The 22,395-nt window shown below is 38.8% G+C and overlaps 2 protein-coding genes across 8 annotated transcripts; one reads left to right on the forward strand and one right to left on the reverse strand.

Moving 5' to 3' along the window:
* Positions 1–519: 519 nt before the first annotated feature.
* HNRNPH3 (heterogeneous nuclear ribonucleoprotein H3) lies at positions 520–6,780 on the reverse strand. 6 transcript variants are annotated; one of them, XM_071749065.1, is made up of 10 exons: positions 6,641–6,780; positions 5,187–5,322; positions 4,524–4,662; positions 3,777–3,964; positions 3,292–3,378; positions 2,848–2,966; positions 1,637–1,772; positions 1,332–1,397; positions 1,171–1,245; positions 520–824 (listed from the first exon to the last, which is right to left on the reverse strand). In XM_071749065.1, exons 2-10 carry the CDS (start codon positions 5,302–5,304, stop codon positions 748–750), a joined length of 1,005 nt encoding a protein of 334 aa, XP_071605166.1. In that variant the 5' UTR covers positions 5,305–5,322; positions 6,641–6,780; the 3' UTR covers positions 520–747. The 6 variants fall into 6 exon arrangements, with proteins under 6 accessions (XP_071605166.1, XP_071605169.1, XP_071605167.1 ...); XM_071749068.1 differs by having other exon boundaries at positions 520–859; XM_071749066.1 differs by lacking the exon at positions 6,641–6,780 and adding an exon at positions 6,254–6,388.
* A 442-nt stretch (positions 6,781–7,222) lies between these two features.
* Positions 7,223–22,065, forward strand: PBLD (phenazine biosynthesis like protein domain containing). 2 transcript variants are annotated; one of them, XM_071749072.1, is made up of 9 exons: positions 7,231–7,665; positions 9,988–10,087; positions 12,836–12,934; positions 13,465–13,574; positions 13,729–13,758; positions 14,185–14,273; positions 15,443–15,621; positions 17,084–17,146; positions 21,558–22,065. In XM_071749072.1, the coding sequence occupies exons 1-9, from the start codon at positions 7,582–7,584 to the stop codon at positions 21,668–21,670; spliced, it is 867 nt and encodes a 288-aa protein (XP_071605173.1). In that variant the 5' UTR covers positions 7,231–7,581; the 3' UTR covers positions 21,671–22,065. The 2 variants fall into 2 exon arrangements, with proteins under 2 accessions (XP_071605174.1, XP_071605173.1); XM_071749073.1 differs by lacking the exon at positions 12,836–12,934 and having other exon boundaries at positions 7,223–7,665.
* The last annotated feature ends 330 nt before the right edge of the window (positions 22,066–22,395 follow it).

Raw genomic sequence — 22,395 nt, forward strand, 5'->3', positions numbered from 1 at the left:
TACTTGACCTATTTCATGTTAGCTAAAAGCTGTGCTCATGTTTTAGTTTGCTTTGCAAGTAACACATGTGAAACGCAGTATCTAAAGTTCTACAGCAAAGCAGGAAGTAACTGTGGCTTGGTTTTGTGGAGGCACATTACCTGGGCACTACTTATTGATGTGGTTGTGCATTTGCAGATGATGGCAGCTTCTGGTAGTACAAGGAAGAGCTGGAACAATGATTTTAGCCTCCACAGCTTTACACTGTGTTGCAATTATTACGTACAACTTATCAAAAGAGTTTAGGAAAGGTCGTTACCAAATAAACTAATCTATTCATCTACCTTTTTCCCCTTAAACAAGTGAATTTTTCAAACTCATTCACTACACCAAGATTACATAGAACTGAATCAGTGTTCATAGGAGTTACAGTACAACCACCTTTATTGAACCAAAGTACAACATCTTAAACCGACTGTAGTCTTGAATATGTAATACATCCTTAGGAGTAACTAGTATAAAAAGTATCAACATCAGTGGTTTGAATATAAAAATTTATTTAAAGTCAGAGTATGCAACAAATAAAACCTACAGAAAACAGATTTCCCCATCACAATCTGTTGCTTACCAAATAATATTGTGAAAACACATTCCTTCAGTCATTATAAAGTTCTTAAAATACAAAAGAAATTAAATTTTGTAAGAAAGTCTAGTAGACCAGAGACTGTTTCTTCCAAGATGTTCTGCAGAAGCAAGGAATGTATCCTTTTAATACATTCCACGCCATCCACCTCCACCCATAATGCCTTGCCCATAGTATCCTCCACCATTTCCAGTGACATGCCCTGCAAACAATTGACACAAGGTCACGCATACATACCTTAAAAAAAGAAAAAACGTGATGGGTAATAGGGAACAGTTGAAGATGACTTACACAAAAACAATACATCAGCACTCATTTTATAAACAAAAATGCATGCCCTTCCCTACCCCCCCCATGGCTTACAGTTTATATTAAACCACTACCCTCCTTCCTCTCACATCCTCACCCTCCAATCCTGTGTCCCCCCCCCCATACACAAAGCTCACCACCTTTCCTGATCATCCTACAGCCCTTTCCTGATCATCCTACAGCCAGCAGACCTTAGCCACTTTTTAATAAGATAAATTTAGAACAGAACTTATACTTACTGTATCCGCCCAAGCCATCAGGAGTTCCGTAATTGTTACCCATTCCCATTCTACCAACTGGGCCGTAACCTTGATCTGAAAAGCAGAAAGTCTGTTGTTACACACCTGGACCTTGGTCAAGAGGTGGCAAAGCACCCACTCAAGTCTGGACTGATACATACCCATTCCATCTCTGCCATAGCCACCTCCAGCAGTTGAATTCAGGAACAGTTCAATATATCGATGCTCTGTAAGGAAAAGGCCTTGTTTCAGAAAACAGAAGCACAGAGCTACAAAGCCAAAATTTCCTCCCCACCTTAAAAGTAACAGAAGTCCATAAAAACTGAGCTTGAAATGTGATCAATCACAAAAAATCTTACAATCTGTAAGACTTCAGTTGTGCAGCAACTTCAGTGAAATGAAATATAAACCCTTGTATATCCTGCTACAGCTTGGTCAATGAAAGCTTTAAGCTCATAATACTCACGCATATGGTTTTTGTCCTTAGACATGGCAGCTACTGCATCCTCATGTGTTACAAATTCCACATCTGCCTCGCCTGTGGCTCTTCCATCTGCCCCAATATCAATGTGCACTCTTATGGGGTTCAACGGCGAGAAAAACTATGAAGAAAACCAGAAAAATCACATCAATGCAGAACTTGAGCAAAGTACTTCTTTTTTCCCCATCCCAATGGTTAGCAGAGCACTGCATTAATTCAGTATCATACTACCACATAAATTTAATTACAGATTATTAAAGTATTACTTAGTACAGTAGATCTTACATGTGAGGTCAACCTACACTTACTATCTATTATTATTACACAATGTAAAGAGCTCTAGCTACAGAGCTTGAGAGGCTTTCCTTAAGCAAGGAGGGCTCCTTCCAAGTTAACATGCCTACAAAAATTCCTGCCCACACACACAGTTTTAAGCAACGAGTTTTAACATGACACATCCTGGAAAATAATTACTTTGTTTTTGAGGAAGCAACACCAAATAGATTTCTCAAAGTACAGAAATACTTCTGGAATTATAAAAGATTAATGCCTCCAACTCAAAGCAGTACAAGGGTATTTCTGACCAACAGATTTTTTTACCAGTGTGTGCAAACAACAAGCCTTTGGTACACTACTGAAGTGTTACTCATCAACTTGAATTAACAGACTCTTAAAGCCTGAAGTCTGGCCCCTTGTTCTCACAGTCTTTAAATAAAAAGATTAAACTGATGGAAGAAAACACAGCTTAACTGAACAAAACACTAAAAAACAACCACAAGAATGGAATTCTGGATATGAATGTCATAGGTGGAATTAAGAAAGATTAAGTTTAACTGAAGATTTTTAATTTCTATGAAATTACAAACCTTCAGTTAAAACTTATTAAAGCCTTAAAATGAGGACAGTGACTTCAGTCATTTTCTCTCTCTGATACACCTTTTAAGGAAAATGCAGAGAGCAGGGAGATTAATGTTAAATATGATTTGGCTGACTTCTTCAGTATTTACTTCAGACATTGCCTTTACAAAGGCACATTTGCTACAAATCTTTATAAACCTGAAGTCTGTGACTTCATTTAGCAAATGTATTCGATCAACTCATCATTCATTTGATAACTTTAAATTCGTTTGGAATAGGAAGGACAAGAACATGTCAAATGCATGGCATTAGAAAGCCCCTTTTCCCACTGTACTTACATTAGCAATATCATTTTCTGTTGCTCGAAAGGGCAGTCCTCTCATGTGAACAAAATGACCGCCACCATGAAAACTTGATCCTGCATCTCCAGTTGCTCCATAGCCATGTCCTCCCATGCCTATTAAAAAACCCAAAATAAACCAAATGACACACCTTGATTATCATGAAAAGCCAGCGGCTGTTAATTAGTTTTTCTGAAAGCAGTGGCTCTATACCACTGAGTTAAAGACATCTCTACCTCCCATGTATCAACCCAAATGCTTATTGAGAAGGCATCCTAAGCAATGTATTTACCTTTTTCCAAGATCCCCCAATCCTCCCTTTAAACCCTTTCTTTACAAAATAACAATGCAAAAAACAAATTACTTCTGTCTTGAAGTACTGTCTTACAACCTAAATAATACATTTTTTAAAAAACAAACTGTTAAAAATCTTATTTTTACCTCTCCCATCCCTCATTCTGTCATCATAGGCATCATTTCCATAGCCATAGTTATTATAGCCACCATAATCATCAAAGCCACCATATCCTGTGCAATGGAGAGAAAAATTATTACATTATTACTCAGAATTCACCAAGCATTGCCAAGAATAAGTTTTTTTAGTCTTTGGGTGCTCAAAAGTTTGCAAACAGCCTCTACAAACTACTACACCTGGATTTCTGAACAAACTGCAAATGTACATTTCCTTTTATATAGTAAAATGACTAAAACATACAAGTGAGAAATCAAATTCTGATGAAAATACTTTTCTTATTATTCCCATCAACCTTAAAAGATACGTCACATTTTTTGATGCAAGTAAAATTTTTTTCAGAAGTGTGTCAAACCTAAGAGGTACTGCAGCTACTGCCATTTCTTTATTTCTTGACAAGTATGTCAGAAACATGAAATTGCCAACACAACCTCCATTCATTAGATAAACATACCACCATCATATCCACCACCTCCTCGACGCATTCTGTCATACACATTTCCACGCCCAGCTCCATAATAACCCCCTCTTCCTCCTAATGGTCTATCATATGGTCCAGGTCGTTGCTGTCCCATCATTCTTCTCGGCATGTCAGAGAATCCTCTGATTTCGCTCTTACTACTTTTGAAGATTTCAATATATCTAATAAAAGAGGATTTTGAAGGTACCAGTAAGATACATGCATAAGCTATGGTGAGTTTTATAAAGGCCACACTACGTTTTCTATAACTAAACGTACAATCCAACAGGAAGTGACTAGAGATGCCATACAACTTAAGTTTCTCCTCAAAACTGTAAGAATCTTAAGTGTATATAAAAAAAAAAGACCACCAAAGCACTTTAGAGTGGCAAAAAATTACTATGTGAAAATTCTAGCTGTAGGAATTAAGCGTAGAACATGTCTTTCCAGTATGAGAAACATACTGTTGAAAAACAGTGTCTAGCTACAGTAGCATTTATCACAAATTACCCTACACAGGAATGACTGAAACAATTTTCTGAGTTTAGCAAACTACCCAGAGCAAGACTGTCTCCCCCACCCTCCGAATCTACTATATTCCCCAAGTTAACTTAGGATCAGTTATAAAAATTCTTAAAAACATCCAGTTCCATATAATGGTCCCCAGCCCCCCAAAAGCATTACTGGCCCACAACCCCCAAAAATAAAGATTTAACACCATCCCAAACTCTCCATCCCCACCTGTGCCCTATTCTTTCCTTGTGTTTCCCCAGAGCATTTTCTGCTATCTCCTTTGAAGCAAACTGCACGAAGGCCTCCCCTGTGCTTCTCCCCTGGTAGTCCAGCGTCAATGTTATCCCATTTGGCACGATTTCCAACCCTTTAACCCAAGGACAAATAACCCCATCAAGGGGAACAGTGTTAAAGGCTGAAACATTCCCAGCTGTAGCAAATACTTAAAGCATATCTAAACAACAACGAAAAAGAAAGCCACCTTCTTTCCCCCATCACCCAACAATATAAGCCAACCATTAAACAATATAAGCCAACCATTATGGATTTAGCCTTACTTCTTTCTATTTAACTATGCAAAAACACACCCACCTAAGTTACAAGAAGAAAACATAGCTCCCAATCAAGCAATTTAACTGATCCAAATGGTAATATTCAGGTTATCCCAATATGCATAGTATGTTTACCACCTCAACTAAATTACATACATACTGTGTTTTACTACATCTGCCGTTTTTTGTACTTCATTTACAGGGAGTAATTCTTATTTACATAAACTCATTTCACAGAATCCCTCCCATCCACCCCAGTAACACCTATTACAAACTAAATTGTGCAAAACATGTAGAAGGTAAAATAAAGCACAAGCAATTGCAACTCTACTAGAGGTACCTTGGAAAAACTGAACGATCTCTTCTTTGCTGCAACCAAATGGCAGGCCTCGAAGTCGTACCACTGTTCCATCATTGGTTGTATCATTTGGCCCGTTATGTTTTCCAGTCCAGTCCATCTTTAATTTAAATCAATCCTTGAATCAAAACAAAACAAAAAATAAAGAGAAACAAAAAGACAAATTATGAGATTCCATATATAACCAAATCCCTCTCCTCAAAAAAAATTTGGTGTTTTTTCTTTAGAAAAATATTTTTATGGATCATGAGCTTTATATTTATCACGTATTCAAAACTGTGCTTTCCAATGCCTACAACATGCTTCAATCTAAAATCCCTCCCCGCTCCAACACGTAGGAAGAGCGGCACATGGGCAGGCACAGCACATAACGCTTATTGTTATTTACTCAAGAATACGTTAAGCATCTGCCGCTTAGGGTTTTGCGGTATTTAATTCTTATTTTGAGGTGTTTTTTTCAGCGTGACAGCGGAAGGAGGGGTAGGAACCACACAACGGTTCCTGCGTGAAAAGACAAGGCCTTCCTTTGTCTGAAAACAAAGCGCGAAAGGCCGCGCTCCCAGTTGGCTTTTTTTTCTTTTTTTTTTGTCCGATTTCACTCCCCTTTCCACCAACTGTGGCGACGCGTTACCTCGAGTTACCGGGTCGCGGGCCGAGGCCGGGACCGGCGGGATCACCTTGAGGTGCCAGGGGTGGGTGCCGCCCCTGCAGCGAGGCCGCCGCTCCGGCTCCCGCGCGGCGGCAGGTGCGCGCGCACTGCCCTCGGACGGGTTTGGGGGAGGGGGAGGAAGGGAGGGGGGGGCAGCGGGAGAGCCCCACAATGGGCAGCGCGGCCGCCGAGACCCCACGACGGGTAAACCGCGATGTCCGCTCCTGTCAGGAGCGGAGCAACCCCCACGCCTCCGTCCTGCAGACCCGCGGCGCCGACTACAGCCGAAAGCGCGGCCCTCACACTCCACCCGCTCCTGGCGCCATTTACCGTGCCTTCTCAGGGTCGCCCCCTCCCCCCCCCGCCGCCTCTCCCGCTCCCCGCCGCGCCCCACTGCCACCTCTCCGCCTCGAAGGAGCCGCTCAGCCTTCGTCCACGCAACTTCAGCCCCCCGGGAACCTCTCGCCGCCACACAACGATCTCCTGCGGCCGCCGCCGCCCCTCGGCCCTAGCACTCAAAATGGCGGCCGCGCTCGGAAACGCGGCTCGGCGGAGAGGCGCCGCACCGCCCCCTCCCGCTCCCCTCCCTCCCCCCGCCCTCCTCCAGAGCGCCGCTGCCCACGGCTGCCGCGGGCGGCCGCAGGCCCCAATATCACGCGGGGGGGCGAAAAGGCACCCGGGCCTCAGGTCCTGCAGCTCCTACTGCCATCGCCACCCTGCCTGCCGCCACCACCCCCATCCGGGCCCAGACAGGGGCTTGCGTATCCCGCTCTCCTTCTCTACTCACCGGGAGACCCTCACGCACTCCTCGACGTGCCCCAGAGGGAGCTTCTGCCGGGACGGAAGCTCCTCCTCACTTCCAACCGGCCGGCGGGCTCGAAACCTACGCAACGAAGGCGGGCAAGATGGGGTCCCGACCGCCGAAGTATCGCGATGGCCACGCCGCACTCCTCAGCCCCGGCTGGGCGGCACCCGCACATGCGTGCCTGGGGGGGGGGTTGGAGGGGCCGGGGGAGGAGAAGCAGCGACTGCGCATGCGTGTGCTGGGGGTGCTCCCGCCCATCGCTGTCACGGCACCGGGCGCACGCGGCCCAGGCCTGCGGTCACGTGGGCCTGGGGGGTCGTTTGGCGCCAAGCGGGACCTGAGACTGGAGCGCGCGCGGGCATCGCCTCACGGCCTCGCCTGTCAGGAGTGGCGGGGAACGGGGCCCTGCTCTGCCCTGCTCTGCCCTGCTCTGCCCTGCCCCGCCCCGCCCCGCCCCGCCCCCCCCCTCCCCTCCGCCCCGGGCTGCTCGGGGGGCCCGGGCTGCCTTGGCTTGGGCGGGAGGATGAGGAAGGTTGGCTGTGGGCGCACGCAATGGTTGCCCGCGTCTCCCTGTTTTTCCGGCCGTGGTAAAGCCGCCGCAGGGGGAGGGAAGCTCGCACAGCTCCTGCCTGCATGAATGCCTCACGGGCTGGGCCCGGCGCTGTGCGGGAAGGGCCCGTTAGAGAGTTGTGGAGCTGGTAGCAAGCGGTGTAAGACGGAGGTTAAAATTTCTTAAAGAAAGCAGTTCAGAGGTGTGGAGGGAGCCTTGAACTCATGTACATGCTCGGAAGTGACGGGATGGGGTGCCGCTGGCTCCTCCCGCCGTCAGGGAAACATTAACTCCGGAGTCCGGGAAACCTGTGGGGGCAAAGTAGTGCAGAAAGTACCTTTCAGAAAACGAGACTAGCAAGGCGCAAAAACCAATGCAAATTCCCATTTTTACGGTTGATGCATTTACAAACCGGCCATTTTCTGGAAATCCTGCGGCAGTTTGTCTGCTTGAAAATGTAAGTTTAAAATATACCTATTTTACGAGGGACTGCAAGGCCATTTAACATTCTGTACTTGACCCTGAGTACTCTGCACTGCGTTAGACTTTGCTTTATTCAGGAATTCTGGCTGCAAGCGTAGTTTACTGTTGCTCCATAATACAGAGAAATTAGCACGGGACTGATCTTTTTCCATCTGATTGGTTTTATACAAGACATGTTTTGTATTTTTATGGGCCTTAATTTTTTTAAAAGGAATAAACTAGGTTTATTATGAGTTAAGTAAAAAAGAAATGGCTTAATTTCTTAAGCCATGGATTTTGCTAAGCAGTAGATTTGCTTAAGCAATGGATTCAGAAGGAAATAACTGAAAGGAAATGCAGTTGTATACATTCAGTGCTCAGTAGTTTTTGAATTAAGAGAATGAAGTGCTCAAGTGTCAGTTTGGTTTTTATGTGGTTCCCTTTTATTTTTTTTGCTCCTCTATGGAAGGAATGAGGGGGTGTTTAGACCTGGATCTGTGGGTCTTTCTCTCTTACTGTGCCAGGTTCAGCTTTCGACAAGTTTAAGCAGCCAGTTTTTATTCCTTTAAAGTTACGTGGTAGTTCTAGTGCAACTGGCAGTAATCTTCCTCATTAAGGTGTTCTGAACAGTTGGTCCTAATTGGTACACTGTAGACAATTTCTTCCAAAAACTAATTATTAAACCGGACTAGAAACTTACAGGCCATATATTATTTGTATAGTAACACTTGATGAAGAATGGTAAATAGAAAAGTACATGTGAAGCAGTCAATGCCAATAGCTTGTACTAACCATATGAATCCTTCCTAAATGTTTCTAAGGCCATCTAGATTTCATACAGCATAGCATGCTTACCTGATCAACTGGTGTTATGACTGAGAACATCTTATTTCAGAGGTTTTTTTTGCTCACGAATTTATATACTCAATCTCTGAACGAATTTATTTCAAAACTATGAACCTCTAACTGCATTTTTATTAGTTTTTCCCAGTCCCATTAGTGTATTGTCAGGACAACTTATATGCATGTTGGCTTTGAAGTGCTGAGATTTAAAATTTTTTTTCTACATTACTGGGGGCTAGAGGGTTTATTGTCAAGGCTGAGATTCAGTTAAAGGTGAGATTCTAATTAATAACTTTACTTTAAGCTCCTAGAAAGTATGGTGCAGCTAGCAGCACTATGTCTGTTCTGTTCCCTTCAGAATCTAAGCAGGTGCTTTCCCAAACCAGTTAGGAGTAACTCGAGTGGGGAAACAACCTCTTTCTCTGTTTCAGAAGTGCCACAGGATGGCAGTATTTCAATAAAGTTCTTTTATTTTTGATAACATTTTGGTTAGCTTTCTTAGGGTTTAGCATATTTTTAGCATCTAATTGGCAGTCGGAACTGTTTTCCTGAAGAGAGGTCCTTGTTGCTGTAAGAAGTTTGAGTATTGTTTCACTTTATACAGTTCACTCTGCCAATACAGATCTGTGATGCACATCAATAATGGTTTCATATCTGAGGATATGGGATCATTTGCTGACAATGATTAAAGTTATTAGGGGAAATTAGGGGAAAAAGTGAAGTTAGCAGGGCAATTAATTAATCTGTTGGAGCTTGAACCTGACCAGGTCTACTCAGTACTTTGTTTCATTTGTGTGTCAATATATTAAAGGCCATATTCTCAAATCAGCCCAGTCAGCATAATGGTGGGGAAAGAGCAGTGGAACAAGAGTGAAATAGAACTTTATACAATTGCTACGGCTCATGTATCCTGGGATCAATGTTCACTGGTTCAAATCTGCAGGCAGCTGGAGCAGAATGTAGTGAGCTCCAGTGATCTGTTTTTTCCAGTTTATCTCCTTTCAGCTCCTACTAGGTCAGCATATTGTTCCTGTTGTTCAGAGAGCAGTATCAGCCATCTTGGCTCTTGCCCTTGCTGCTACTACATACCTCTTGCTGGCATGGATCTTTCAGAGTTATAAAAATAGAGTTATTTTTAGATTATGTTAATAAAGGTTTCTTGGTGTAACTTTAATAACGGCTTTAAAAAATTGTGTTAGTGGAAAGCCCAAGTGTAGGTAATTTGGTGATTTTATGCACGTATTCAAAGAGTTTGTAAACTAATAGGACAGATACTAGTAATGCTTATACATCACAATGGTTGAACTAATTATCCTATTTTATGCTTAAATATTTTTTTACTCTCAGGAAGTATTTTGAACTAAATTACTCTTGGTTAATTATAACAGAAAGTGAAGTTACTGTAATTTTTTTACAAAGTTTGATTCTGCATTTTTTTGCCTGCTTCTAATTGGATTTATTGTTTCACCATTAGGACTTGGATGAAGACTTGCACCAAAAAATTGCAACAGAAATGAACCTTTCAGAAACTGCTTTCATCAGAAAACTGCACCCTGGAGATGACTTCAGCAAAAGTGAGTGTTTCTCTTTCCCCACCAAAATCTCTTGCAAGGGAATAGGAAGACACTATAGGTACATTTATAAAGAATGGTGCTAATTTGCAAGACAGCCAAGGCAAAATCACGGAGTTGTGCTGTATCTTAATTAAGATAATAACAACAACCACAACTCTTGCACATGAATTTTTTAAAAGTATTTATGCTGCGTATTATTAATTTCACACTATGAAAACATTATTCATAGATTAGATAATTTATTTTATTATATTTTAATAAATAAGCAAGTTGTATATAGAAGATGCCCTAAAAGGGCTATGCAAAGATTGACTAATTAATACTTCCATTACTACTCATAATCTCCTGAGATACTTTCTTTTTATACAGGCAGAATAATAGAGATGGTATATGCTTTTCCCATATGCACATGCCAGAAAAATAAGTAGAATCTGGCTTGGCCGCTCAGGGAATCATCACTGGGGTAACTCTAAACTATTATTTGAGTTTTTCACAAAATCCCTTAAGCTGCCTGTGGAGCCAATAGTGGAAAACACGGGTTTCCAAAAAAACTGGTAAATCAGATTGCTTAAATCAAACTTGCTAGTTTGCTCATTTGATTGGTCTGAGTGGAGAGACTTCACTGGTTTTCTTTGATAAGACATGTATGTCTGATGGGAGAGGAAATGGTGAGACACCAGACAAGATAGAGAATATAAGACAAATACTGAGTCTGGTCAGAATTGCTTTGTGGATTAGTTTTCAGCTGAATCAGTCTGCTCAGTCTGCCTGCTTTGCAGTTCTGTGGTGGTATGAGCCAAGGGGCTGAAACCTCTCTAGCCTAAAGTTAGATTTGAGGTTAAAGACTCATGATGGCACATCCTTGTTTTGATACAACACAGTAGCAGAGGCAAATAGCTTTGGGGTTATCAGCTGTCTGAAAGAGCCCCTAGAACAGTATACAAATAAACTGTTCCTTATAATTTGATTGTTTGTTCTAGGAGTGGGATTTTGTACAATCTTTGTAATTAAAAAAGGATTTTCTTAAAGTAGTAACTGTCATCACGTACTCTTACTATTAGTAGGCTGGAATTTGTTTGGATTAGATTAATAGCTAATCTAGAAGTGATAACACTTTTTGTATTTCCTGTAAACATTTCATTCACGTTAACATCTTGCCAATATGTTTAATACATATATTTGTTTTCAACTCATTCATATTCAACAGCAAATAAAATGGCATCTTCATTCTTGAAGTGCTTTTGATATTCATGGGTGTAGAGGTTGTGACATCAGACCCACACAGCTGCTGGGGAGGTGCACAGTTTTTTCAAAGGAATTTAGACACTGAGCTATACCTGAGAATGTGTGTACTGAGGGGTGGTGGGAGTGAGAGGAGACCAGGAGCATCACAATGACATTGATGAGACTGTCATCAGCTTCTGGAACTTTTATTGGAATAGTAAGGGCTCCTGAACAAAGAGTAAGTTTTTGCAGGAGTGTGAGTTTGTGATTAGGACATTTAATTTAATTTAAAAAAAATTTAAATTATTTATAATTATTTAAATTATTTAAATTATTTAAATTATTAAGATACAAAATATCTTCTCTGTGAGTACAGCTTTATGTGTCAAGCTGAACATGATTCCACCACCACATGAATCACCTAGTGTATATATATTTATATCCAGCTATTATTATCAGTGGTCACTAGTATAGTAGGAATCAGTAGCAGCAGAAAGAAGTACATATATAATATTACAGGTTAATACAGAGTTATTACTAGTCAATAATCAAGCTTATCAATGATATAACAGTACATGTACTTAGGCTAGATTACTTATATCTATATATGTGATACCAAATTCGTAAAGTTTATTCTGGGGGAATGAGCAAGCAGATCCCAGAAGGGGGCCCAGCAATCCCATAGTGGGAGGACAAATCAAACCAAGCCCAGAATAACAGTTTCACTTCAGTCATCAGTGCCTGGAGTTTGGAGTCAGCCACATGTCCCCAGCAAGGCTCCAAAATCTTACAGAAAGTTCACGCAGGTCTGTTTAGGGAAAGGAAAACTATTGCAGCATAGAAAGGTCTCGTAGAGAGTTGCTCCATTTTGGGTACAAATTAAGTACTTTTTATATCATAGATGCATAAGAGAACATAGGACACTACTATTTCAGTCAGGTAATAGATGTTAATTTCTGTTTTTCGCCCTGAACAGCCAGTAAGATGATGGTGTTCTCTATTCTCTCAGACCAATTTTTATTTTTCCAGACTGTTTTCCGTTGAAACAGCCAGTGGCAGTTAATGATTCTTACTTTCTCAGGATGTTTTCCCCTTTGTCCAGAATATTTTTCACATGTTCAGGTGTTAAGTTGCTGCTAGTTCGTTGGTTTTGTGCTAACCTGTGGCATTTCAGCATGTCTTCTCTTTCACAGCAGTACTTCAAAGGTGCCAACTGTGCTCCTCAGGGATGCTTCACCAGCAAAGTTCCTAGGCTGGAAGGCATTTCTGCTCTGTTGCTACTTTGCTTTTGCAACAAATTAGCTTTCCTCTGTTAGTACTAGGCTCCTGTTACTGAGCTGTCTCAAAATAATAGCTATTCCAAGTACCAGTAAAAAATAGACTCCTAAAAGTGTGTTTAAGGCCAGGACTGATCATAACAAGCATTTTGATTAATTGAAGTGTTGCCACTCTTTATGAAGTTTTGAGATAAATTGAAGAAATAGACTTCTTCCACTTAATAATGCTAAATAAACTCTCTTCAAGGTTCTTGCTTTGGACTTAGATGGTTCACCCCAGCCAGTGAAGTTCCTCTCTGTGGTCATGCTACACTTGCATCAGCTGCTGTGTTGTTTTACATACAAAGTATGTATGTCAGCTATTAATTACTTTAACTTTTTAGAAAGTTTACTTCAAATTAGGAAGATCTGTTTTCTACAACAAAGGCAACATGTTAGAGATATTTATTGTCTTTTACAACTGCTCTGTAACTATAAGGTTGTAGTCTTATGCCTACACTTGAATTCTGATGCCCTACAACTACTCATGTTTAAGAAAAATTCTAAATATAAAATGTCATCTGGGATAAGTACAGTAGAATTTGATTCTACTGGGAATATTGTATGTTTGGGAATATTGTGTGTTCTATTAAAAGGAAATTTCCATTAGTTCTCAAAAAGTGCTCATAAGATTCACTGGCAGTTGCTGTTGTTTATTAGCCTCTACAGAATATTTAATGAGTTAATTGGGAATTTTGTCTCATAAGACAGGTTTACTGTAGTTACTTCATTCAGGTGCATAACTATCTTTCTCTGAATTTACTGAGTTATTCTACGAGCTATTATAATTTAGAATAAAATATTGTGTTTGATAATGTTGTGATGTTTTCTCTCTAGAAAACACAAATTCAGTTCTCACATTTGTGACTCTGAGTGGGGAATTAAAAGCCAGACAAGTAGGAGATCATATTGTCCTGGACTTACCACTTTACAAAACCTCCCCACAGGTCAGTCAAAATTTTATTCTTTGAAGGCTTTCAGGGAAACTATGTGTTTATATTTGTGTGTGGATGTAAGTATGGTTGGATTGATACATACATATATATGTTTTTTTGATTTTTTTTTTTCTACAGTGTGGATTTTTTTTTTTTTTCTCTTCAGGTACTTCAGGAAGTAGAAGAATTAATAAAGGTAAAAAAAGAATCTATATGTAGTCATGGAAGCACATTTATAATAGCTGTACTTATTTTTATTTATTCAAGTGGCTGAAAGTGTCAACATGTCATTGTTTGATACAGTCTTGAACTTGAAATGCTGAACTTTAGAGGTCTGAGTCATCCAGCTCAGGAAATTAAATTCTCCAAAATGCTGCAGCTGAACTTGCATCTCCCACTGCCCCTGACTGCAGTGTCACTATTTATTTCAGTGTCATTTTCAGCCTGTTGTGTGTGTGTGAGGGTGTTTACTTTTCTTGCTGGCCTATACTTGAGGGCTGTGTGAAAAACTTTACATAAGCTCCGTTCTATCAGGGAATTTGTTCAATAAAAATGTTAAGAAAAGATTATTTCATGTTCAAATGACAATATTTTTCTTTGTCTTCTTTAACTTTTCCACCAGGCAGCAGTTGGTAACTTGATTGTTCAAGATCTCCGGTATTCTCCTGACACAAAGAAACTCTTAGTCCGCCTCAGTGATACTTATGAAAGGTGTCTTACACGTTTTTTTAATAAAAGAAGAAGAAATCAAGTGTGCAGAAATTGTGTCTGCATATTCAACATCTGTTCTTTAACATACTGTCTCTTTTATCTAGTTGTAAAATAGGTGGATATTAAAAACTTTAATTTAAATTCCTGTGTTAAGAGGTTATTTTATCTTCCCTTGCAGTCTTATTGAACTTGCAAAGTTGACTAAGATCAATCTGAAATCACCAAGAAAACGAGGTTTAGGAAACAGTTTTAATGATGGTGTAATTTCCCTATACATCTGAATAAAAAAATATTCCAGTAACCTAGCAGGAAAATGAGTTTTGCTTCTCAAATGAAGAAATAGTAGTTTTGTAGCTATAGAGGTCCCCTTAGTGAGCCGAGGCACACAGAGAGAATGCCATGGATTCTCATTCCAGTGTGAGTGTAATCTGCTTGCACATGCTTAACAGAATCATAAGAAGCTTTATAGAAGAAATTCCAGTTCAAATTATTTCAAAACATTTTTTAATCTCAGAGCTGAATTTGATTCTTAAATTGAGTGTGATTTTTATATATATATTGCTGAAACACAGATTCTTTAGTGAGGGCAAATTACTATTTTTTTTTCCTTGAACTTTGGCCTAACTAGTGTTTAAAATTTGGCCTAGTGGAAAAATAGAAATATCATCAGCCGGTACTTATTATTTTTACTTTCTCAGATTTTATTTTATAGGGATGTATCTGCAGCTTCATAAAGTTGAGAATGTTGTAGAGTGATTTAGAATTCCATGAAGATCTGAATGGCATTAGTTGTTTACTTGCTCTGAAAGGAGGTGGAGTGTTTAGTCTTTGCCTTCTGTAGTAATGTAGTATTTCTTTTAGTGATGAAAATGTTGAAACAAAAGCATGCATTTTTGTAGCTAATATTCCAGGATGCTCTGTTTTCAGAAATAAATAGGAAATGCATGGCTTGAGCCTTTTTTCTGTGCTCACTTGAAGTGTATCACATTCAGAGTAGTCTCCTGGCAAATCATTTTGGGAGTACAGTACTAGGAGTCTCATCTCTTCTAACATTTCAACATAGCTGGTTTGGGGTATAGAGAAGATTATTTTGTGGCTTTTCTTTTTAATACTTAAAGTACTGTAAAATGAAGAATATAGGCTATTAAAATTCTGTGATTGTATTTAAGGTCTGTGTTGGAAAAACTGCAAGTCAGAGCACAAGACTTTTTGTCAGCTGAAAAGACAGGAAAGGTGAAAGGACTCATCCTCACTCTTAAGGGAAATTCCCCTGGAAACCATAGTGGCCATGATTTTTACTCCAGATATTTTGCACCTTGGGTTGGAGTCCTGGAAGATCCTGTTACAGGTATGTGACTGTGCGATAAGCAACTCTTACTCTTGTTTCAGTTCAGTCAAAAGTTTCTCATATACTTAATGAATCTGGTTTTGGACTTTGGAGTCTCTCTCTAAATTACTTTTTTTTTATGGACAGCAGGAGTGTGTACAATTGTGGTTTGAGTGGACCAGGCTAATTTTATGGTACTGATACAAGGACCTAGAGAGAGGGTCTTCAGGTCCCTGAGGGATCTAGGAGGATCAGAAGAGAGAGGGGTCAGTATAATCCACTTGCTGCCATAAAGCCAGGAGGACTGGAAAGCCCCTTTTTCTGCCCTCTTCTGTGCTGCTGGGCTGTTGAGACTTCTGTTGTCAATTCACAGCGTGCACTGCAAGATCTGAACTTAATGGCTGTTGGGAAGAGCCATGGATCCCTCTCCCAAGTCTGCTTGGATGCAGGGAACCCTTGGGCACTTAAAAATGTGATCACTGAGATGGAGTTTTGTATGTGTTTGTTCCTCATACCGTGTCCTTTTCCTGTTCCAGTAAACCTGTTCCAGTTTAAAGCCTGTTCCAGGCTTTGAGTCTCTCTTCCTTATTCCCCTTTTATTTTCTCTTGGGTGGAGGAGGGTAATTCTGTTCCATGGTTTCTGTTTCACCCTGACCACTAGACTGAGACACCAATAAACTGGAAACTTACATGGCTAATCCCAGCTTGTTCAAAAAAATCAGCTTCTTGCTGTCATCAGGGCAGATATTCCTGTGTCTTTTTCCTATCTTTCCCCTGAAGTATTTCAATTAGAGAAAAGCAAGAGACTAGTTTTATACTGAATGAATTTTGCAATAGAAATTCATGCCTACTTCTGTTGGTGTTCTGTATTTTTTTAACACTTCAGTCAAGTTCTCCTCTAGTTTCATGACACCTTTTGTGCATATTATTAGGCCTGTGAATAGTATGAACTTCAGCGAGACCTTAAAGGTCTCATTTATGTCCTGATACTTGTCAGCATTCAGCACTGAAAAAAACCTGAAGTTTTGTTTTCAAATCTGTTAGGAGAGAAAATGCTTTTGTCCAGATTTTTGAAGGGTAGTTGCTCCATTTAATAACATGTTTAGGTGAATAATATTTTGCATTTAGTATTTTGAGATTCTGCTCTTAGCCTGCTTCATTTTTGGTGAACAAATTAGTACTTTGGTTCAAGTATTTTGATCCATATTGTCGGTTATTTGTACCAATTGTGGCTATTCCTGAAGCTCTCACCTAGGTAAGATTTCCACTGATGCCAGAGGATGAGGAAGTGGTACTGCTGTATTGTGAATAAGTAAAATGTTTAAAGCCTTAGGTTCTGTCTGCTGTACAAACACTTAGGTGTTGTTGCCCTAGATACCCATGCAGCACTTGATTTATTTACAGTGTTTACATTTTGAATGTTCTTGCTTTGCAATAAGTGATTCAATTTAATTCTGTACTTTGATTTCCAATTTCTTTTAAGGATCTGCCCATGCTGTTTTAAGCAGCTACTGGTCAGAGCATCTGGGGAAGAAAGAAATGCTTGGTAAGATTAACTGTTTCTTGAAAAGCCTGTTTACATAAAAGCTACTCACTAAAAAAGAAAAATATGTATAATTACTACAATCAAACTGTAGCAATAGCCCTTTATGCATTTTATCAATAAGAATAGAATGTTATGTAATTTTTTTTGTGTGTAATATTTAGGAGTTAATATTTAAGAAATTGGTTCTTTCCTACCCACCAATATGACACATCATGCCTGCAAGGAGTTTGATGTCTCAGTTTCTGGATCATAACTCTCTGCATTTAGTTTTTGATCTCAGCTTTTGGATTTTAGTTCTCATGACCTTTCATCATAACTGAAACTTGGTGAACTTCCAATGATGCTGGGTTTGTGTTTTGATGGAATTTTACCTCTTGGTCTTTATGGCTTGCACTTTGAGATTGGGAAAAGGGACTGGTATTTAATTCATGATATGTACTTGTCATTGGAGTGTGGACACTGTTTCCCTTTCTCCTCATATATATTGAGATAAGATTGAAACATGTCATTTGGTTTCTGCTTGATTTTGGAATTTTCTTTATAATTACTTCAGATTTTCTTAGGTTCATAGAATGATTTGAGTTGGAAGGAACCCTAAAGATCATCTAGTTCCAACCCACCTCCTATATTCCCACAAGATTTATTTATTTATTTCCACATTTCTTGCATGTATGTCCTCAAACTTGTTTTGTGGTAGAAAACCTGCAAAAAAGATTTAAAGAGAACAAGTTCATCTGATAGCTGGTTAACATGTGGTCTCTAGGTGTGTTTATGAGAAATAACTTTTCCTTACATGTGTGTCACTGAGGGGTATCAGGTTGTACTTCTGTGAATTGTATTACTAATGAGATTATTTGGAAAAGATGGCTGGAAATCAGGAAGATTGCGTATGACCAAATAGTAATAAGTAAGAGAATCTTTTGAATTCTTAGAGACCTTTGTAGTAGCTTATATAATATCTGATGCTGTTTATTACAAGAATGAAGGAAGATTTTCTTACATAAAATGGAAGATCTGTTAGTGCCAAAATACATCAGATAAGAAGTAATATAAAAATGAGGAACATTAAATCTGCTGTCTGATATCTCTGGGTATTGTGACCTCTAGCAGGAGGTCCTCTGCATCTCTGCTGAAGTACCAGACATAATTTCCTGTGTTTGGGTTCTGTTCCTACTTTTAGTACATCAGATTGACAAACAACAATCTCATTCATCAGCTACAAAGAGAACTTTCCAGTCTTTTTACAGGATTAAATACCTTGTGACCTTTCTTGAAACTGTACATATCCTTGAATTTAAGCTAAGTTTTAAATCAGAGTTCAGTGTTAGTTTTCCCTTTTTTTCAGTCTTTCCCTTTTTTTCAATCTGTCCTTTTTTTTCAATCTTTCCCTTTTTTTCAATCTTTCCCTTTTTTTCAATCTTTCCCTTTTTTTCAATCTTTCCCTTTTTTTCAATCTTTCCCTTTTTTTCAATCTTTCCCTTTTTTCATTTCAAGAGTTTCTGCAATATTTAAAAAATTACATTTTATATCAGATGTATAGATTTTCAAAATTGCTAATGAATGCAGTATTTAATAACTGTCTCTGTATCCAGCCCTCCACATAGTTCTCACATTTCTAAGATAAACATGCATAAGGAATTTGGTATAACCAAGCAGATTATAGAGGACTTTCCAAAGGTCTTTATTCGGGACAATTTTTAATCTCAAGTGAAGCTGGAGGAATCTTTGAAGTCAACAAGTACAGAAAACTATTAATTTGTGGATAAATTTTGGTTCTTTTTACCTCCTTTAAATTATCTGATTCCTTTCCAGTACAGAAGAGTTTTATATCATTTGAAGGCTTTTTTGAGGGATGGAGGGTAAGAGAGGAAACAAAAGAAACCAACTTTGATCTTACAGTTACCATACTTCCACAAATTCTGCCAGGATTTCTTTTAGTACTAAGTCTGTTCAACTTTGTAATTTTTCAGTTGCCTCACTTTTTTTTCTTTGTGTATGTGAAGTTGCTTTATTCAGGTGAGGAAATATACCTGTATTTAACTTTTTGATAACCTGAATTCTCACGAAATGAAGAGCTTTGCAGAGTTTTAACTGCAGCTTTCATCTTTCCCAGGTAATCTCACTGTGTATGTTGACCACACCAAATTTATACACAAGTCTAATACTTCTGGAAAAGGAGAGGAATTTCTCTCTATCAGCCACTAAATTTATCCACCTTCTTTCTTGTGAAGATCTCAAAGACTCTTTTTTTTTTTTTTTTCTGAGTGCTCCTTTCACCAGCCCTTTTAAATTGTTTAGAAATTCAACCAAAATAATGGTGATTTATTGAAAATATAGATATTTTTACAGAAGTGGTTCTGAGTTGATGCCATTATGATTACATCATGGAGAAAATTAGTTACTCCTCAGCTTCCATAACCAGTGGTCATTTAGGTGCATCTATGCTGATAAGAATCTCTTCAAAACAACAAAGTAGAATTAGTACAAGGCCACTGCCACCAAGCGAATGCAGTGGTGCATGATTTTGGTATCAGCATGCTGACTGCAGTTCTTGTACCTACCCTTAAACTTTCCTCTGTCTCAGGTTAACCACAGAGGAATTCAGGGTACTGTGAGTTCATCCTGTTTGTATGCCTGGAGATCAGAATGTACATACCTGGTTTTATACAAAAAATACATAAAGTATATGTAGTATGAGATATTCCTAGTAAAGACAGTCATGGAATGAGTATGGAACAGCTTAGTGATCAAAAAGGTATCTGTGCAGCAGAGATGCTTGAATGTCTCTGAAGACATTGCTGTTAAATGAAATCTCTGGCTATGGAAATGTTCCATGCATGCCTGCTTACTTTCAGATATATTGTGAAGTATCAATGCTTGTGTGTGAAAGAAAAGATCAAGTATTATTTTCATATAATCTTGGTAAAATTTTCCTCTGTGTTTTCTTCTTTCTTTTACTTTGAAGGTTTCTTAAAAAATAAAATGGAGCAGCATCAAAACAATCTTATTAATTCTACTGTGGAACTGACAGCACCAATGTCACATTTGAATAAGGAAAAAAAAACCAAAAAACCCAAACCACCAAAGCTCTGAACATCTGAAATGCTTTCTCTTGTATTTAAATCTGTTAAGTATCCTCACTGGGGATAGTGTATCCCCACTTGTCAATAATAATTGATGAAGTTTAGCATGGACATCTTTAAGTGTCCATGATATTCCAGTTGAAGGAATTACTCTGTACATATATGTAGTTCTGACAAGTTTATAGCAGTGACAGGTTGCTCTATGAATAGAAAAGAACAGAAAGTATCAGTATTGGTCTGTCTAGAGCTCCTCTTTTCACTGCTTTGCTGTCTTTGCTTTGAGAATCTAATATCCTGTTATAAGGAAGATGTTTCTTGTCAGCTGTGGCTGAGAAATTTTTTGAAAGCATACATTGTATGTTTCATCTGCTCTGTTAGGATCCAAGTACAATCTCTACACAATTTACGAATTGTGGTTTTCTGCGAAAAAACCTGCCTTTTTACTTTGAAAAACTTCTGTAGTTGGAAATTCATTGAGTTAAGGGGACTGAACATTACATATAACATTTATAACCTACAAAAACTACATTGTATGAAACTTCTAACTTGTGATAAATGCCATCTGAAACAGACCATTTTCTGACCAGGTAGCTTTGCAGCTAAAATTTGTCTACTGGACAGATCTACATACTCAGCATGCAAAGTGAGCATTAGTATCCCACATGTCTTTGACTAAACAGTTTAGGCAAAATTTTCATTTTGTAATTATTTAGAAGAAGGCTAATTCAACTTCAACTTTATCCAGCTGTATTAAATGATATCTTCAAGATTGTATAGCTCCATGTATGTTACTTCCATGTAAGAATTTGGTCTCAGTTTGCAACTGCTGAAGCAGCATCTGTGTTTCTTTGTAGGGTTTTTTTTTTCCACTGCTTGAGTTTTACTTATCCATTAGTTAAATGCATTCTTTGAACCTAGTATCTACTTCAGATGCTCAATACTGATGAAGTGGTCCTTCATTACGCAGGTAATACTCAGTGTTCTTCCTTCTTGCCTGCAGAAAATGTCTATCCCATAAATGAGAGAATTCAAGACTTCTTTAGATCTACAAAAAGTTGGTTGGCAGCATCACAACCAAACTCTCCTTCCCTCAGTGCAATAAGTGGAGTCTGTGTCAGACTCAATAGACAAGTTCTGGTCAGAGATAGGCACTCAGCTGATCTTCATCTGTAAAAGCAGTTCAACCAGGTGTCCCTGCTGCAGTGCTTGCCCTGGTTCTACTTTCTTTCTGGAGTCAGAGGTAGCATTTCCCTCAGTTTTCATGGATTTTTAAATAATTTGTGATAATTATTGATTTTTTTTAACTGTGGGTTCTTGTTTCAATTTAGCTTTTCAATGTTCCCGCCGTGGAGGAGAGTTGAAGATTTCACTGCGTAGTGATGGAAGAGTTGACATTGCAGGGAAGATTGCTATTGTATTAAAAGGAAACCTGACTTTCTGAAGAAATTTGCACTAACAGTTTCATCTCCCACACCTTCTAATTATTCATATTGTGCTGACTATCTAAGCTCTCAGCAGAAGATCCTTGCTGTTTTCTTCACTGTCGTCTTGCCCCTTTATACATATGCCAACATCAGAAACTGTCCATCTTGTTTTTCTGCTTTTAAATGTTTCTGTTTATTTTCAAATTCTATTTTAAAAGCCATTCCTGCTTCCTGGATTGAATTGTAAAGTTTTCAGATTCATAAAATAATCAAACTTTTTCCATGTTCAGTCATTCTCCACAAAATCTGACTCCAGTCCTTTAAAAAAAACCCCACATCTTTGTTCTTCTATGCATTGAAATGATATTCATTAATTTTATTAAAATATAAAAAAATATACATGGTTGAGAAATGTTCTTTATGGTTCCTTTTTATGAACAGCATTTTTCAAAGATAAATTGTTTCATAATGGCTCATAATACTTCTGCTTAGACAGTATTTTTAAAGTCTTAACAGGAAGATTTAAGGTATTTACAGCGATGCATGAAGAAGTGGTTAAAATTGGAAAGAAAAGTCTGTTAGTTACAGCAATGTAATTTACTTTTCAAAGACTGAAGATTTGCTCCTAAATTAAAAGTTTCTTCTGTAATGTTCTTTATGAAATGTAATGCTTCAAATTAACTTTTCTCTATAGTGTTCTTGTCTTTCTATGGATTTACTAGGAATATTGAACTGTTTCAGT

Source organism: Heliangelus exortis, chromosome 7 (assembly GCF_036169615.1).
Source record: "Heliangelus exortis chromosome 7, bHelExo1.hap1, whole genome shotgun sequence".
Classification (NCBI taxonomy): Eukaryota; Metazoa; Chordata; class Aves; order Apodiformes; family Trochilidae; genus Heliangelus; species Heliangelus exortis.

What these genes read in the sequence shown, in the direction of transcription:
- HNRNPH3 (XM_071749065.1), bottom strand. Translation starts at nt 5,304, where the DNA reads ATGGACTGGACTGGAAAACATAACGGGCCAAATGATACAACCAATGAT. An exon ending in CAGAATGAGGGATGGGAGAG is followed by an intron (nt 2,967 to 3,291) that starts GTAAAAATAAGA and finishes GTTTTTTAATAG; the next exon opens with GCATGGGAGGACATGGCTAT. An exon ending in TAAGGACAAAAACCATATGC is followed by an intron (nt 1,398 to 1,636) that starts GTGAGTATTATG and finishes TTTTCCTTACAG; the next exon opens with AGCATCGATATATTGAACTG.
- PBLD (XM_071749072.1), top strand. Translation starts at nt 7,582, where the DNA reads ATGCAAATTCCCATTTTTACGGTTGATGCATTTACAAACCGGCCATTT. An exon ending in TTTACAAAACCTCCCCACAG is followed by an intron (nt 13,575 to 13,728) that starts GTCAGTCAAAAT and finishes TTTTCTCTTCAG; the next exon opens with GTACTTCAGGAAGTAGAAGA. An exon ending in CCTGGAAGATCCTGTTACAG is followed by an intron (nt 15,622 to 17,083) that starts GTATGTGACTGT and finishes ATTTCTTTTAAG; the next exon opens with GATCTGCCCATGCTGTTTTA.